Source organism: Oncorhynchus masou, chromosome 32 (genome assembly GCF_036934945.1).
Source record: "Oncorhynchus masou masou isolate Uvic2021 chromosome 32, UVic_Omas_1.1, whole genome shotgun sequence".
In the NCBI taxonomy this organism is placed as follows: Eukaryota; Metazoa; Chordata; class Actinopteri; order Salmoniformes; family Salmonidae; genus Oncorhynchus; species Oncorhynchus masou.
Window position 1 is genome coordinate 28,127,274 of NC_088243.1, and position 18,080 is coordinate 28,145,353.

General features: G+C 41.9%; 2 protein-coding genes across 4 annotated transcripts in view; both read left to right on the forward strand.

Annotated features, from left to right (window-relative positions):
• The first annotated feature begins 3,367 nt into the window (after positions 1-3,367).
• msh4 (mutS homolog 4) lies at positions 3,368-9,311 on the forward strand. The gene is made up of 20 exons (XM_064955808.1): positions 3,368-3,552; positions 3,757-3,969; positions 4,062-4,228; positions 4,386-4,496; positions 4,585-4,700; positions 4,807-4,980; positions 5,082-5,254; positions 5,381-5,448; positions 5,559-5,633; positions 5,723-5,787; positions 5,886-6,055; positions 6,198-6,334; positions 6,562-6,665; positions 6,914-7,038; positions 7,695-7,895; positions 8,015-8,133; positions 8,228-8,356; positions 8,528-8,702; positions 8,792-8,880; positions 9,016-9,311. The coding sequence occupies exons 1-20, from the start codon at positions 3,402-3,404 to the stop codon at positions 9,211-9,213; spliced, it is 2,760 nt and encodes a 919-aa protein (XP_064811880.1). The 5' UTR covers positions 3,368-3,401; the 3' UTR covers positions 9,214-9,311.
• A 203-nt stretch (positions 9,312-9,514) lies between these two features.
• LOC135525839 (kinectin-like) overlaps positions 9,515-18,080 on the forward strand; it is a 37,184-nt gene continuing 28,618 nt past the window's right edge. For 2 of the 3 annotated variants that reach the window (XM_064953764.1, XM_064953765.1), the window contains exon 1: positions 9,515-9,671. The gene's annotated coding sequence lies outside the window, so the exon portion shown is untranslated. The remainder of the gene's footprint in view (positions 9,672-18,080) is intronic. The other variant, XM_064953766.1, reaches the window with a different exon arrangement.

An 18,080-nucleotide genomic window follows, 5' to 3' on the forward strand; every position in this document is an offset into this window, starting at 1 on the left:
ACAAAAGAACGTAGTATAATGCAGGTTGCACCTGCCATGCAGACTCCGACAGGACAGGACAAGGTGGAAGCAAACGAGACGACAGCTTGCTTCTGGCATCAAAAAACACAAACAAGAATCAGACCCTGAAAGTAGCAGGAACAGAGAAAGAAATAGAGACCTAATCAGAGGGGGAAGAGAGAACAGGTGGGGAAAGAGAGAATGAGCTAGTTAGGAGAAATGTAGAACAGCTGAGGGATGAGAGACAGAGAAGGTAACCTAAAAAGACCAGCAGAGAGAGAGAATGAAGAGAAAGGACAGGAACAGACATAACAAGACATGACAACACCATTGTGTTTGACCAGATACAATGCTATTTTACTGTAAACAAATTGACAACAGACTTTCAGCACACTTATACGTAAGGACATTCAACAAGCACAGCACTTACAGAAAAGACTGATGATTAAAAAGATTGTGTGAGCTGTTTTGTTAGACTTCAGTGTGGCTTTTGACATTATCAATCATAGTCTGCTGATGGAAAACATATGTGTTATGGCTTTACACTCCCTGCTATATTGTGGCTAAAGAGTATCCTGTCTAACAGAACACAGAGGGTGTTCTTTAATGGAAGCCTCTCCAACATAATCCAGGTATAATCAGGAATTCCCCAAGGCAGCTGTCTAGGCCCCTTAATTTTGTCAATCTTTTCTAATGACATGCCACTAGCTATGAGTAAAGCCAATGTGTCTATGTATATGGATGACTCAACAGCGTACATGTCAGCTACTACAGCAAGTGAAATCGCTGCAACACTTAAACAAAGAGCTGCAGTTAGTTTCAGAACGGGTGGCAAGGAATAAGTTAGTCCTAAATATTTCAAAAACTAAAAGCACTGTTTTCGTGATAAATCATTCACTAAATCCCTAAAGCTTGTAATAAATAATGTGGAAATTGAGCAAGTTGAGGGGAGTAAACTGCTTGGAGTAACCCAGGATTGTAAACTGTCAATGTAAAAACACAGTAGCTAAGATAGAGACAAGACTGTCCATATAAAAAGTGCTTATCTTTTTAACAACACTATCAACAAGGCAGGTCCTACAGGCCCTAGTTTTGTCACACCTGGACTATTGTTCAGTCTTGTGGTCAGGTGCCACAAAGAGGGCCCTCGGAAAATGTCAAAAGGCTCAGAACAGGGCAGCACGGCTGGCCCTTAAGTGTACACAGAGCTAACATTATTTTTTATTATTTAGCTAGACAAGTCAGCTAAGAACAAATTCTTATTTTACAATGTTGGCCTACCCCGGCCAAACCCTCCCCTAACCTGGACGACGCTGGGCCAATTGTGCACCGTCCTATGAGACTCCCGATCACAGCCGGTTGTGATACAGCCAAGGATCAAACCAGGGATTGTAGTGACAGCTCTAGCACTGAGATGCAGTGCCTTAGACCACTGCACCACTCAGGAGCCCTTTAATAACATTAATAATATGCATGTAAATTTCAAATGGTTCAAAGTGGAGGCAAGATTGACTTCATCACTACTTGTTTTTGTAAGAAGTGTTGACATGCTGAATGCACCGAGGTGTAGGTTTAAACTACTAACACGCAGCTCGGACACCCATGCATACCCCACAAGATATGCCACCAAAGGTCTCTTCACAATCCCCAAGTCCAGAACAGACTATGGTAGGTGCCCAATACGACATAGAGCCATGGCTACATGGAACTCTATTCCACATCAGGTAACTGATGCAAGCAGTAGAATCAGATATAATAAAAATAAATACACCTTACGGAATAGTGGGGACTGTGAGGAAACTCACAGAAGGTGAAGAGACACTGTTTGCTCAGTACTTTGTTGAAGCCACCCCAGCCACCCCAGTCACAGACTGTTCTCTCTATTATCGCATGGCAAGTGGTACTGGAGTGTCAAGTCTAGGACTAAAAGGCTTCTCAACAGTTTTTACCCCCAAGCCATAAGACTCCTGAACAGGTAATCAAATGGCTACATGGACTATTTGCATTGTGTGCCTCCACTCAACCCGTCTTTTACACTGCTGCTACTCTCTGTTTATCATATATGCATGGTCACTTTAACTATACATTCATGTACATACTACCTCAATTGGCCCGACCAACCAGTGCTCCCGCACATTGGCTAACTGGGCTATCTGCACTGTGTCCCGCCACCCGCCAACCCCTCTTTTACGCTACTGCTACTCTCTGTTTATCATATATGCATAGTCACTTTAACCATATCTACATGTAGTTACTACCTCAATCAGCCCAACTAACCAGTGCCTGTATATAGCCTAGCTACTGTTATTTTTCACCGTCTTTTTTCCAATGTTGGTTAGAGCCCGTAAGTAAACATTCGGCGCACGTAACAAATGAACTTTCATTTGATTTGTAGCATCATACCCTAGAAGACTCGAGGCTGTAATCGCTGCCAAAGGTGCTTCAACAAAGTACTGAGTAAGGGGTCTGAATACTTTTGTAAATATGTAATCCGTTGATTTTTTATAAAACAAAATACAAAAAATTGTTTTGTTTTTTCATTATAGATTATTTTGTGTAGATTATGAGAGGAGAACAAATATTTTAGAATAAGTCTCTAAGGTAACAATATGTGGAAAAAGTAAAGGGATCTGAATACTTTCTGAATGTACTGTATATAATAGGAAGAATATTTAGATGAGGTCTTCCAATATTAGTGCTCTACCCTCTAACATAATGTTGGGGTCCATCCTTTAAAACACTGCTTTATATCCGTCGTTTTCTCAACATCTCTATATCTTGTTCTCTGGTGTTGTGAACTCTTCGCCACTTAATCCACGCCCACCTAGACGTGTAGCACAACCCACCTGGCGAAATTCTACCGAAGATGGTGGATAACTGAAGATAGGTAACTCAGGCCATTTACCATTGGGAAAAAATAGTCTGTTCCCATAGATACCAATGTGATATAGCAGCCGGGGCTGGTCTACTGCTGCGTTCATATCAACTGGGAACTCGGTCTTCTCTGACTTCAGTGCGTTCAATACAGCTGGAAACTCGGAAATAAACTAGTTCCGACTGGGGAAAATATTTTGAACAGGCATGAACAGGGAACTCCCGACTTTCCGACCTGAGTATCAATGGCAAGATGATTTGACCTAGGTTTTTTTCCCCAAGGTCCCAGTTGTTGTGGAAGCACCATTAATGTTTGCTTTACAATTACAAATGCAGCTTAGTGTGTGTGAACTGTGCCTGGTATTACGCTCGTGCGCTGAATAAGTTAGCTGACTCGCGCCCATTCACCTGACGTGGCGGGAAAGTTGTAAACGAGCGCTTACTTGAGGTTAACAAACTGTGACGTGTCCTACATTTATTATAATTTCTCTAAATTTCTGTGCCGAATCAACATCAAAACTCTTTAAATGCTTCGAAGTAGCACAGAGGAGTTGACACCTGGCAACACCACGGACTCCGGAAGAAGCTCGGTGCTGTCACCTTTGGATCATCGAGGCGGACAAAGTGGGCCTGTGCCACTCGGTCGTGGATCAACATCTGCAGGGCTGCTCACAAGAGGTAGGCCTACAGAAATATTTTACGTTAGCTATGTAAACAAGCATGCTAGATAGCAAAGCTAACGATTCTGATGAAATGGAAATCATTTTGGCAAAGTTAAGGACTGCCAAATTCTCTAAATAAGGCTTATACAGATGTTCATATGTTTTATTATCTAGGCTCCAAAGCACTTAGCCAGGCAGGCTTATTTAGATTGAGTTGTAGTCTACAAGTTGATGGCCTCTTTCTTTGACTCTGGTCAAGTGATTCACAGCTTCAGAGGGGGAAGGACAAGTTCATCTGTCCCACCATCCAGTGGCTCCTCATTCTGTGGGACCCCCAGACTCATGGGGGGGACCCCCAGACTTGGGAGGACCCCAGGCTTAGCTGGGGCTCTAGGCATACACCCTGCATGGACGCCACAGACTGAACCCTCTGGTAAAGCCATAAAGACACGCACAACTGAGTTGTTTTTCACTGGGCTGTCTCAGTTTGAGAGTTGAATTATTCCGCTCTCTCCATCCCTACAGTGACCACTAGCTGCTCCTCTGTGACATCGACCACTGCTGCCTCTGTGATTGTGGCGGTGGTAGAAGGGCGTGGGTTGGCCAGGGGGGAGATTGGCATGGCCAGTATCAACCTGAAATGCCCAGAGCTGGTCCTCTATCAGTTTGCAGACACTGGGACCTATGCCAAGGTAGACCATAATAAACAAACAGGCTGAATTGGTTTACTGTCTTAAGTATCTCAGAACAGGGAGAGACTGGCAAATCCATCTCCATGCAGCCTAGCTAAGTGCATGGTTATCTCAGTGTACTAAATGAGCGTTAAACTTGTCTCTGATCCACTACCAGGTTATCACCAAGCTTCACATCCTGGTGCCACTCGAGATACTGATGCCAGACACTGCCAGTGAGAAAGGCAAAGGGACCAAGCTATACAGCCTAATCACAGAAAACTTTCAGGTGCTGAGTAAAGGTGGTCTGTCTATACTGCTGAAGTGAGACTTTTGTCTTATGTGTTATTTGTTTCCTAACCTTCTTTATGTTTCAGTCAGTAGCTTTCACTCCAATCCAGAGAAAGTACTTCAATGAGAGAAAAGGGCTGGAATACATCCAGCAACTGTCTGCACCAGAGTACAGCACTGTTATTATGGAGGTGCAAGCTAAGTATGTCACTGGGCTCAGAGAGCACAACAATAATAGTCTGTCACTTCATAATAATCAATCAGGCAGAATAACCCGTCCAGTAAACTGCAGTGTTCATCATCCCCAGATACTATTGCCTGGCAGCTGCAGCTGCTTTACTGAAATACTTTGAGTTCATTCAGAACTCCATCTATGCACCAAAGTCACTGAAAGTAAGCTTCAAAGGGAGTGAGCATACTGCCATGATTGACTCAGCGTCTGCCACTAACCTGGAGCTGGTTGTCAACAACAGGGACCACAGGTATGGTGGCGTGGCAGAAGGATGTGAAACTGTCTCACTTATCAGTATTTCAAACATGGTCAATACATCGAGAGTGTGTGTGTGTGTGTGTGTGTGTGCAGGAGTGAACATACCCTGTTAGGGGTGCTGAACTACACCAAAACCCCTGGTGGGGGAAGGAGGCTGCGCTCTAACATTCTAGAGCCTTTGCTGGATGTCGATACCATAAACATACGTCTAGACACCATTCAAGAGCTGTTACAGGATGAGGAGCTCTTCTTTGGCTTAAAGAATGGTTAGTAACTGCTACTAACTGCCTTACCTTATATTACAGTGATAGGTTTTCAATATTGATTGACAGTTCTGTGCAGATTAGTGTGAACTTGTGTATTTCCTTTGCTCATTTCTACTGTGACTGCAGCCATTGGACATTTTCTGGATATAGACCAACTGCTCTCTGTTCTTGTCCAGATCCCCAAGCAGGAAACGGTACATATAGATTTTTTAAAAATGGTTTCCTGAAGATAAGAGTTGTCAGAGCCATAATGATGGAACAGTGAGAGGAATGTTAGAATCTGTCAATTTTCTTCTCAATGAAGGTTCAAGTTGCAGAGTCAAAAATTACACATGTGATTCAGCTGAAGCATACTCTGGAGTTGGTACCACCACTGAGGGTAAGTGCTTGTGTCCTTATAATTTATTCAAAATCATTACTGTTGTTGTTGTACCATGTGCCTTTTTATTACCAGTATTGTGTAAACAGATGGTGCTGAAGAACTGTAACACTGCTCTGCTGAAGGCTTACAGCAGCTCACTGGAAGACAACAGGTACATAATCACTAAAGGGATTGGGTTTTCCATTAACAAGCCTCTCAATAGAACACCTCTCAGGCATATTGCCTCCATTGATCCTGTTATGTTCTCAGGTTTGACATGATCCTGGAGCAGATCAAGTCAGTGATTAATGATGACACCAGCTACATGAAGGGGAGCCTCAACATGCGCACACAGAAGTGCTACGCTGTACGCCCCAACATTAACGAGTTCCTGGACATTGCCCGGCGAGCCTACACTGAGATTGTGGATGACATTGCAGGTGTTCACTAGATGGTTATGATGTCTTAAAGGGATATGCAAATGTATAATCTCTTATCAGATTATCCCTAATTGATTTCAAACACTTTGATGTGTCAATCTTTCCTGGTGGGAATTACATAATGACCCATGTTGATGCACAGGGCTGGTTGACCAGGTGGGGGAGAAGTATGGCTTGCCGATACGCACCAGCTTCAGCACAGCTCGAGGCTTCTTCATCCAGATGAAACTGGAGGGGGTAGCTTTACCTGATGGGGAACTCCCAGCTGACTTCATCAAGGTAATAACTTATTTAATGAACACCTCTGTACCTGGCAATGGTGAATGGTATATACAGAGCTTTAAGTGAGAGAAACCCATTACAAAGTGTCATATAGCTTCATGTTCATGGTTTAAAATTGTTGTACCTGTCAGAATTGCTTTGGCTCTATATTACACTGAAACTTGTTCAGGAATTCTCCATAGTAATATATTTTAATATTCTTGCTGTATTCACACTTTCCTCAGGTGACGAAGCACAAGAACAACTACAGCTTCACCACAGCAGACCTGATGAAGATGAATGATCGCTGTGATGAGGCCCTGAGGGAAATATTTCACATGTCCTATGTGTGAGTAAAGAGCAGCTTCAGTCTCACAATTATCAGGCTACATTTTCAGTGTATAATGTGTACAGAAAAATATGTATTCTTTGCTTTGATCTGTCTGTCAAACCTACCCTTTATTTCTGTTATGATCACGTGTCATAAAATGTAATTGAGGGAAGTTGGATTGACTTACTATTGTTTACCCAGTAGATGGGGCTATTGTGTTTGGCATTGTAGATAATTTTGTCCTGTTTCCACCTATCTCTTTCCAGGGTGGTGTGTCAGCTGCTGAATACAGTTCATGAGCATATCCACTGTCTTTACAAACTGTCTGATGCTGTGTCCATGCTGGACATGCTGCTGTCACTAGCCAATGCATGCACCATCTCAGACTATGGTAAATCAAGCAGGAAAGTTAAATATAATCAATTATTAATTTCCTCCCTACATATCTGCAAAAAGTATGTGTTGCTCAAATTCAGTCAGATTCAAGCTATCCCTGGAGTGGTTTGACCTCTGAGTCTAGACAGTATCTGAAGAAACCCACCCACTCATCCATCTCTCATAGCAGCATGAGTAAATAGTGTGTCAGCAGCAGCACCGTCTGTTCTCCTCTATAAGTGACGAAGAGGCTGCTGTGATCTGCTCTCTATTTAACATTGGTTGCCCTGCTAGCTTAAGTTGTCTGGGCAGCAGCTCCCATAACCATGTGGGTGGTGACCAATGGCCCACAGCTGTCTGAAACAGGATCTCTGGAGGGACACGTGCTGACTGTCGGCCTTCTCTGTCTCAGTCATCTCACTCTCAGATTACCCTGGTCAAGAAACCATTACTGTATTTAACCAGACCAATCTTTCTGCATGACACGACTACTGTAGATGTCTGTTTCAACTGCATGCTAGAAGTGTTTTGAAATGTGTGATAAAATAACAAACCCAACTGAATGTCATCCACAGCAATTCAATACTGAGTAAAACATTTATTTACTAACCATGTAATTATGAATTTGTATTGTGTTCTTCCTAAAGTTGTTTTCCTTCTCTGTGCCTGCAGTGCGTCCTGAGTTCACAGACACACTGGCCATTAAGCAGGGTCGTCACCCCATTCTGGAGCGCATCGTTGGCCAGCAGCCCGTGTCCAACAACAGCTATATCTCTGAGGGCAGCAACTTTGTCATCATCACTGGGCCCAACATGAGCGGCAAGTCCACCTACCTCAAACAGGTGGCGCTGTGCCAGATCATGGCTCAGATAGGTGGGAAACTACAAAATTAATTTAAAATGGAATGTAGTTTTATAATGAACTTAATTTTCAGTGTTGTAACCATTCAACAGGCTTACTCACAGGCTACTTATACAATGAATCTGATCTAGGCTCCTTTGTCCCTGCTGAGTATGCCTCCTTCCGCATTGCTGACCAGATTTTCACCAGAATCGGGGTGGATGACGACTTTGAGACCAATTCCTCAACCTTTATGGTGGAAATGAAGGAGGTACATTTCCCATAGATATTTGCCACTCAGTGGTTTTGTATGTATTTTCGAAATACCGCAAAGTAATTCTGATTCATTTCTTTGTACTCCCAAGGTCTCATATTTAATCCATAATGTGAGTGATAGGTCTCTCATTATCATAGACGAGCTTGGGCGTGGTACTAGTGCTGAGGAGGGTGTCGGCATCTGTCACTCTGTCTGCGAATTCCTCCTTAGCCTCAGGGTAGGTACGGTGTGGCCAACCAGCACAGTGCCTCTCTCCTGTCTGAAACAATATGTGATTAATTGGATTTTTGTGTATGAATCATGGAGGCTTTTCTTGTTACTTGCACTGCTCAGTTCACAATCTATCATAAGATAAATGTGTGCTCAGCTGTTTACCTGCTGGTCCCAGGCGTTCACGCTGTTTGCCACACACTTCCTGGAACTATGTGAGCTGGAGACATTGTACCCCAATGTGGAAAACCAGCACATGGAGGTTCAGCACACCCGCACTGGTGACACGGGTACAGAGCGTGTCATCTATACCTTCCTGCTGAGCCGTGGAAGCTCTGAGGAAAGAAACTACGGTAAGGAAATACAATCAGACACTTAACATTATCCAATCTCAATCATTCACCTTAATTGTAAAAGGTTTACTGTAATGTTCAACGTTCAGGTCTGAGGGCTGCGGAGATGACTGCACTGCCTTCAACCATAATCCAAGAAGCAAAGGCGATTAGCTCTAAAGTCAGCCAACAGCTCTTGGTATGCTTTTCCAGTAGGCCATGCTTTTGGTATGCTTTCCAGTATCATTATTTAGATCTATCTTACTATCCATCATCTTATTCTCTAGTCCCTGATGGTCCGTCAACCTGTCGTCTTCCTTCTACCCTAACTCAGGCCAAGCACCACAGTGATCCGGAAACACAACGGCAGAGAGCAGTGTACCACCTGGCCACTCGGCTCCTGCAGACAGCCAGGAACTCCAGGCTGGACCCTGACAGCCTGCGCATCTATCTGAAGGGCCTGAAGAGACACTATGAAGCAGAGCTGCAGGTCATAGGAGAGCCTGTGTCCATGGAGACAGAGGAAGAATGAGTCGGATGAGGAAAGGGATGTCAAAGGGTGGGGAGGTGAGAGCAATTTTAAGGAAGCTTGTGGACTTATGAGTGATGTTGTTTGACTATATATTCTATAATGATATACAATGATGTTTTTAGATATGTAGTATTTGTTTTCTCAATGTTAATCTGTAATATTTAAATAAAACATTTGTATATTTTCCAAGTGTCTATTATTAACATGGAGCGGGGCAAGGGAGGGGCCCACATTTTAAACACCCACGTTGCTTCAAAACCCCTATCAGAGAAGAAGGCCCTGCCTTTTCTATATCCTCATCTCCAGTCCTCTCTCAGTTGAATTTTACGCTGTGTGCTGAGACATATCAACCCGCCCCCACGAAACAAGATACACAGGCAGCGTTGAGTTGTGCTGCTCTGGGGAACTCTCCATTTAATTTCAACATTTAGGAAACTGCGGCACTAAAACATCTCAGGGTATGTACATTGCATGTTCTCATACATTATTATATATTTTTTTAAACGAGCTAGTCACGCAGGGCTGTGCTTAGATGAAACAGTAATCTGGGCCTGGCACTAGCCCCAACGCACTGCCGGAAAATCGGGACGCAAGAGCGGGTCAGATTTCAGGACAGGGCTGGGTGACTATAGGCGAGGCCTTTTTGTTGGGATTGGCTTCTCAGGTGCTGTACTCCTGGGTTCGTAGCAGTTTTGGGAGCGTTATTTGTAAACTACAAATGATTGTTTCCAGCATTTCACCTGTTTTATAATATAAAAACCATGTCCGTGCGTATCGAGACGTCACCAGACAAGTTTTCCCGCAAGTGTCATGATTTGTAGCACGTTGACACAGATGGAACTGGCTAACGTAACGTTATTCACTTAATTTATTGCTGTCTGGCTAGCTAGCTTACCTTGGACAGCAAACTACCTTAGCTAGCTGAACGCCCTGACCCAAAAAGATGGCGTACTTCGTTTGTGGCTAAAGTAATGTAGGCTTCATTGGAAAAGCCGGAGTGGTTAACTATTCATTATTAACGTTACCCACAAACATGTGCGCCCCTAGTCAAATAATGACAGTACGGCTTTGTAACTAACCAGTTGGTATCCAAAGCATGGCCTTACCAAAGCCCTCCCGTCAGTATCGTGTCCACCATTGATGTACGTTGCTAGCAAGTTACACTGAACAAATATCTAAACGCAACATGTAAAGTTTTAGTTCATAAGTTGAAACACAATAACCCAGAAATGTTCCAAACGCACAAAAAGCTTCTTTCTCTCAAATGTGCTAAAATTAATTTGCATTTCTTCTTTGCCAAGATGTGACCCACCAGACAGGTGTGGCATATCAAGGTGATTAAATGGCATGATCACTACAAATCAAATTTTATTTGTCACACACACATGGTTAGCAGATGTTAATGCGAGTGTAGCGAAATGCTTGTGCTTCTCGTTCCGACAATGCAGTAGTAACCAACGAGTAATCTAACCTAACAATTCCACAACTGCTACCTTATACATACAAGTGTAAAGGGATAAAGAATATGTACATAAAGATATTGAGTGATGGTACAGAACGGCATAGGCAAGATGCAGTAGATGGTATCGAGTACAGTATATACATATGAGTATGTAAACATAAAAGTGGCATCGTTTAAAGTGGCTAGTGATACATGTATTACATAAAGATGCACCTTGTGTTGGGGACAAAAGTCCACTCTAAAATATGTGGCAGTGTAGAGTGACAAAACTGCATATCTCATGTTTTGAGGGCGTGGGCAACTGGCATTCTGACTGCAGAAATGTCCACCAGAGCTGTTGCCCGGAAACTTAATGTTAATTTCTCTACCATAAGCTCTCTCCAATGTTGTTTTATTTACTTTGTCACTATTTCCAACCAGCCTCAGACACAGACCACATGTATGGCATCGTGTGGGTGAGCGGTTTGCTAATGTCAATGCTGTGGAATACCTAGGATAGGATAAAGTAATCCTTCTCACCCCCCCCCCCCTTAAATGATTTAGATGCACTATTGTAAAGTGGCTGTTCCACTGGATGTCATAAGGTGAATTCACCAATTTGTAAGTCGCTCTGGATAAGAGCGTCTGCCAAATGACTTAAATGTAAATGTCTGTGAACCGAGTATCCCATGGTGGGGGTATGGGCAGACAAATGCTACAGACAAACACAATTGCATTTTATCAATGGCAATTTGAATACACAGCGATACCGTGAAGTGATCCTGAGGCCCGTTCATGCCATTCATCGCTGCCACCACCTCATGTTTTAGCATGATAATGCACAGTCCCACTTCGCATGGAAGCTGAAAATGTCCCAGTTCTTCCATGACCTGCATATTCACCAGACATGTCACCCATTGATCATGTTTGGGACGCTCCGGATCAACGTGTGCGACAGCATGTTCCTGCCAATACCCAGCAACTTCGCACAGCTATTGAAGAGGAGTGTGACAACACTCCACAGGTCACAATCAACCGCCTGATCAACTCTATGCGAAGATGCAGCGCTGCATGAGGCAAATGGTGGTCACACCAGATACTAACTGGTTTAATCATCCATGCTCCTACCTTTTTTGCATATCTGTATTCCCAGTCAAATTAAATCCATAGATTGTGGCCTAATTCATTTATTAAGGTTGACTTATTTCCTTATGAACTGTTTTTCAGTAAAATATTTAATTGTTGCATTTGTTTTTGTTCAGTATAGATAATACATTCACATTATGGTTAGTAAGATAATAGCAGAACAATATTTAACCACAAGTGCTGCTTGGAAACGTATGTGCAAGGACATGGAAGGCATGCTAGCAGAGACTGAACATTTCATCACCTTGAAACAGAACTGATTAACCTAGGGGCTAGGCCTTATGCAATACTAGCTAGGGGAGTTTTGCTTAGAACAGAGCCTGTTCTCATATTAAGCACTGCCCAAAACACCCATTGTAGGCAGTTTTGTGGGTAAAGGAAATGACTACTTTACCTGTAGAATAGTTTCATTAGCTAGCTGGTTACATTCACATCATTACACTGTTTTAATGGGTGGAGGGGTGACTGTTTTGAATTGTCCCAGTCATCTGCACCTAAATGGTTATTAGGCTTATCACGTGATCTCTAATTGTCTAATACAATGATTGTTGTGAGCCTCACATCAGTGTGCATTTCTCTCCCACCATCTGTAGCTGTTGTGAAGAATGAGTGATCCTTGAGGTTTGTGTTTAACTAGCTAGGCTACTCCAGTATTTTGAAGATGATCTCTGCTTGTCATGTCTAACATTTTAACTGGATAAAGTCCCCCAAGTGCTCTTATTCATTACCCAGCGACTTGTGTTGACAGGGGCCATCTACAAAATCTGTATTGCATGACATTTGGTAAATGCTGTCCTTATGTTGCAGCCATATGAGGTATTTTTGCAGTAGGCGATATACGTCCAGACCCCTGGTCAGTTTCCTTACTTTAGGGCTGTAATTATTAGTCCAAAGAAGTTTTGCAACTAAAACAAGCGTTTCTATTGGACAAATTTAGTTAGGTTCTTCCCTGTTTGCCACCATTTAAGAAACAGATTTGGGGTAATTAATACACCCCAGTAGTGATTGGTCAGTTAGGACTGTGTGTGTGAATGGCAGCCTTCTCTTGTGAGTCTTATTCCAGATATGGCTTGAAGGGGTGGTGGTTCTATTTGTTGGCACCCACAGGGCTGACTGCTGAGATACCTTATCAGCCTCTGGCTTCAGAGAGGCGCTGCAGTAAGCCTCATGGCGTAACCTGGATACTGAGGGATGTAATGGCTGGTTCTTATCAATGTCTTCCTCTCAGTATCTCTGTTGGGTTTATTTGCAAGACTTAAATTGTGCATGTTTTGGCCTGTTCAAGAATATATCCTACTGAAACATTAGCAGACTAAAAACAAGTTTACTGCTGTTATTTCTGAACACGGTATTACTGACACATATTACAGATACAGGTCAGGTGTAGTGTGCTCTTTAAAGGCTGGTTTGTCATGTTCTGTTTTCTCTCCTTGAGGACTGATGGTTTATAAAGGGTTCCTGACACAGAGGCTGCCATGTCTGTCCATGCTAAAACAGGAGCTCCAGCTAGCCAGTGGCTGGATTCCGGAGAGCCAATGGCCCGAGAGGGCTTTGTCTTCCGGGCTCATTTCCATGCTGGGACATGGCTCCTGTTGTACTGGGAAACTTTTTCACCCTCCAGTCTAAAGCATAGCTAGGGCTGAAAGCAAGCAGGCAAGCATGATGCGATTTACCCCACCCATCCTGTCCACACTGCCTTAGTGTTCTTTTCTGCTTAAGAGGTGTTTACTTTCACAGCTCCAGTTGTCCCGCCGAGGGTGTTTCCTGGTGAAGTAAATGTTACGTTGGCTGCTCCGGTTTGGCCCTGAAAGGGTTTGTGGCCCAGCCCCTTGCTAATCAGTGTTGGCCTTTGCACCTATATATATTATGGTTTCTTTGTGTGTCTGTGTGACCTTGTATTCAAAATGTGAATTCTTCCATTGAGTACATTGTGCATAGGACAATCATGCCCTTTTACTCCCATCTCTCTTGTTATTGAGCAACTTTGGTTCATATTGTTAGCCTTGAAAGCCTCTAGTTGCTTTTACTGCTGGTATCATGTCCAATATGGATTAAGTACTTTCAAATGAGGTATCCAATAAGCTCATTTTACTCAACAGATAAGCAAATCTTATTCAACAAAGAGATGTGGCAAAAAACCTTGTGCCAATATTTGCTCTTCTGATCAACTAGAAACTGGCACATTAACCATTATGGGGTTTGAATAGGGGCAAATTCATGGAATTTAGACTGAACATTTTCCAAAAACACATTTACTTGGAACAATGCAGATGTGGAGTTTGGTAACAGAATGATAAAATCTGACTGTTTGTGACCAAGTTTTCCAAAAGCTCTGTTAAATATCTACTCCAAATTAAGATTCAAAGATGTCTGCAGAAAGAATGGGGTGTCGGCTGTGACTTGACACCTTGGGGTAGAAAAAAATCTATTTTGGTTATTCAACTACAGTAAGTGGAGTGGATCAACACCCTGTAATAGAATGACAATTATCTGTACTACACAGAAATGCGTAATTATGGTTATGAATGTCGTTCTCTTTATGATGATGTGTCCTGAATAGGTACAATGGTAGAAATATGCAATATCCTCCTTTGCATATTTGGGTATTATTTGACACCCAGGCTATTTTAACAAAAACACAATTTATTCAATCATATATGCCTGTTTGGACAGCTCAATAGAGTACAGTGCAGTAGAGTATAGTCAATACAGTATATTACACTGTACATTACTTTAGTATGCTCTACTGCAATGGTTCCCAACCTTTTTCAGTTACTGTTACCACCAACTGAATTGTTCTCTGCCCAGAAAGCCCACTCGTGTGCATTTTACCAGTAAGCTTATGGTCTCTCAAGTCTTCTCAAGTACCCATTGTGGATAGGCCAAGTACCCCCAGGTCCGGGTCAGGGAGGGCTTGGCCGGCAGGGATATCCTTGTCTCATCGCGCACCAGCGACTCCTGTGCCGGGCGCAGTGCGCGCTAACCAAGGTTGCCAGGTGCACGGTGTTTCCGCCGACACATTGGTGCGGCTGGCTTCTGGGTTGGATGCGCGCTGTGTTAAGAAGCAGTGGGCTTGGTTGGGTTGTGTATCGGAGGACGCATGACTTTCTACCTTCAACTCCCGTACGGGCTCGGGAGAGACGTAGCGATGAAACAAGATAGTAGCTAGTAGATACCATGAAAAGGGGGTCAAATAAATAGAAAGAAAGAGAATTTTCCGGTAGCAGGTGAAAAAATGCAATTAAATTAAAGTTTTATTTTTTATTTTTATTTTTTTTATGTAAATGGCATGGTATAGAAGGGTCTGGCCACCTTTTTTCTTTTTTTGTGGTTTCACTTGTTTTGGAGAAACTTGCCCCAAACAGCAAATCACTTCCTCATTTTTGTTGTGTAGTATTAAGGCTGGGCTACATGCCTAAAAAGCTGATATTTAATTATTATTTTTAAATCCTATGATAGTTCTCTCTCGCTCAATGTCTTTTCTGTAAATATGCATTGTTGCACAATTTAAAGGTCAAGACACTGCATTTCAAACAGTCGTGAATGATCTAATGAATTCGGAGCTTGCTAAATTTATACCTAAGCTGAATATAAGCTTTCAACCCACATTTATTTGAACTATTTTTTTTTATTGTGCAAATTGCTCATCTGGCTTCCAAGTCCGTCTATGAAAATTCCCTTTTTTGTTACAAATTCAACCTGAACCATGCGTAATGCACATTCATGTATAATGACTAAATTATTATAGCAGGTGTTAAAGAAAATAATATAAACAGGTCTCATAAACCATCTCAAGCACACGTGTTCGTGAGTAGCCAGCTAATCTTTTTTTTATATTTCAAGTCTAGCCAACTTGGATCTATATGCTTGCTAACAAGGTAGAACAGTTGAATTATTATGAATACACCCTCCTGTCCATCTCCAACTGTTTGAACACTATAACTTGTTTAGATGTTAAAATCAACTGGCCTTATTTCTCAGAATGAAAACGAGATGCCAATTCCTTATATAAATGTATTTTTATGCTCAATGTTGCACATTTATAAAACAGACTAGACAGCTAGCACAAAAGTATATGGCTAAAATGCTGCCCGCAGTATGTGGTACCTCAATGCCGTGCACGACAAACAGGGTTGGAAATTAACACCCGCCAAATGCGGGTGGATTTTGTCATTGGCGGGTAAAGGAATCTGCAAGCTTCCCAGCCAAAACGGTTTGGAAGAGTTTGTGCATATATTATGTAGTTTTTGTTTGTTTTGGACTTTGGTAAGTTTTTTTTTTTTTTTGACTGTTCGGGCAACACATTTATTTTTCTAGAAGCAAGCTGAAGTCTGTAGCCAAAGTATATTTGTCGGTGATTGGTCAACAGTAGGGATTCTTCAATAAAGTGTTTGTCGTTCAATGAGACTACTCATTTTCATGCACATTTTGAGAAACAAAGTACCAAACATCTTAGTTAGATGTAAAATTATGACGTAGATCTTCTAAGCAAAAATGTCAATGACTTATCTTTTTGTTTTTTTTGAGTTCTCCGATTAATTCGGACTGGCTACGGCGTCTCTAAATGGACAAACGGCTGTTTTCTCATTTTCCAAGCTACAGTCTTTTTAAGGGAGTGTGCAAGCACACACTTTCGGTTCTCGGCTAGGCGCCAGCTGAATAGAGACATTCTTCACTTCTTCGGGCTTGGGAGCAGTATTCAGAAATTTGGATGAATGATTTGCCCAAAGTAAATTGCCTGTTACTTAGGCCCAGAAGCTAGGATATGCATATAATTGGTAGTATTGGATAGAAAACACTAATATTTCGAAAACTGTTAAAATGTCTGAGTATAACATAACTAAAACCAGAGGACAATCCATCCAGATTTAGTTTTATTTCAGCTCACACTTGATTACTATGGCTGTCAATGGGAGCATAAAAGGAAGACTTCCCAGATTGCAGTTCCTAGGGCTTCCACTAGATGTCAACAGTTTTTAGAAAGAGTTTCAGGCTTGTTTTTTGAAAAATTAGCTAGAATTTGTAGTTTTAGTAAGTGGCTCCCATTTTGGCTGTAGTGTTTGCGTGTTCCGGTGAGTGCGCGTACTTCGGTTATTTATCTCCGGTAATGGTCTCCGGTATTCTCCGTCTTAAATTTGATCGTTTATTTACATATTAGGGTACCTGAGGATTGATTAGGAACGTTGTTTGATATGTTTGGAAGACGTTTATTGGTAACTTAGGTATTCCTTTTTATGCATGTTGAACGAGGGAAACCGGTGGATTACAAAGTCTAGCGCGCCAATGAAACTGATTTCTTGGGGATATAAAGAAGGACTTTATCGAACATTTGTTATGTAGCTGGGGCCCTTGTGATTGCAACCAGATGATCTTCAAAGGTAAGTGATTTATTTTATCGCTATTTCTGTCTTTCTGCCTTCTGCTTGGTTGGAAAACTTCTAATGCTTTTGTGTGCGGGCGCTGTCCTTGGATAATCGCATGGTGTGCTTTCGCCGTAAAGCCTTTTTGAAATCTGACAACGTGGCTGGATTAACAAGAAGTTAAGCTTTTAAATGATGTATGACAATTGTATTTTCGTGAATGTTTAATATTACGATTTCTGTCATTTGAATTTCGCGCTCTGCAATTTCACTGGATTTTGTCGAGGTGAGGCACTAGCGTCCCAATGATCCGTAAGAAGTTAAGGCATCATCATGCTTAATTCACTAGCCACATCTGGGAACGGTTATTTAATATATATATATATATATATTACACACACTACTTTTCAAAGTTTGTGGTCACATAGAAATGACCTTGTTTTTGAAAGAAATGTGATTTTAAAATAAAATAAATAAAAAATGCATCAAATTGATCAGAAATGCAGTGCAGACATTGTTAATGTTGTAAAGGACTATTGTAGTTGGAAACAGTAGTTTTTTAAATTGAATATCTACATAGGTGTACAGAAGCCCATTATCAGCAACCATCACTGCTATGTTCCAATGAAATGTTGTTAGCTAATCCAAGTTTATCATCTTAAAAGGCTAACTGATCATTAGAAAACCCTTTTGAAATGTATGTGAGCACAGCTGAAAACTGTTCTGATTAAAGAAGCAATAAATCTGACCTTTAGACTAGTTGAGTATTTGGAGCATCAGCATTTGTGGGTTCAATTACAGGCTCAAAATGGCCAGAAACAAAACTTACTTTTGAAACTCATCAGTCTATTCTTGTTCTGAGAAATGAAGGCTATTCCATGTGAGAAATTGCCAAGAAACTGAAGACCTCGTACAACGCT

What these genes read in the sequence shown, in the direction of transcription:
- msh4 (XM_064955808.1), top strand. Translation starts at nt 3,402, where the DNA reads ATGCTTCGAAGTAGCACAGAGGAGTTGACACCTGGCAACACCACGGAC. An exon ending in ATTATGGAGGTGCAAGCTAA is followed by an intron (nt 4,701 to 4,806) that starts GTATGTCACTGG and finishes CATCATCCCCAG; the next exon opens with ATACTATTGCCTGGCAGCTG. An exon ending in CTCTGAGGAAAGAAACTACG is followed by an intron (nt 8,703 to 8,791) that starts GTAAGGAAATAC and finishes TTCAACGTTCAG; the next exon opens with GTCTGAGGGCTGCGGAGATG.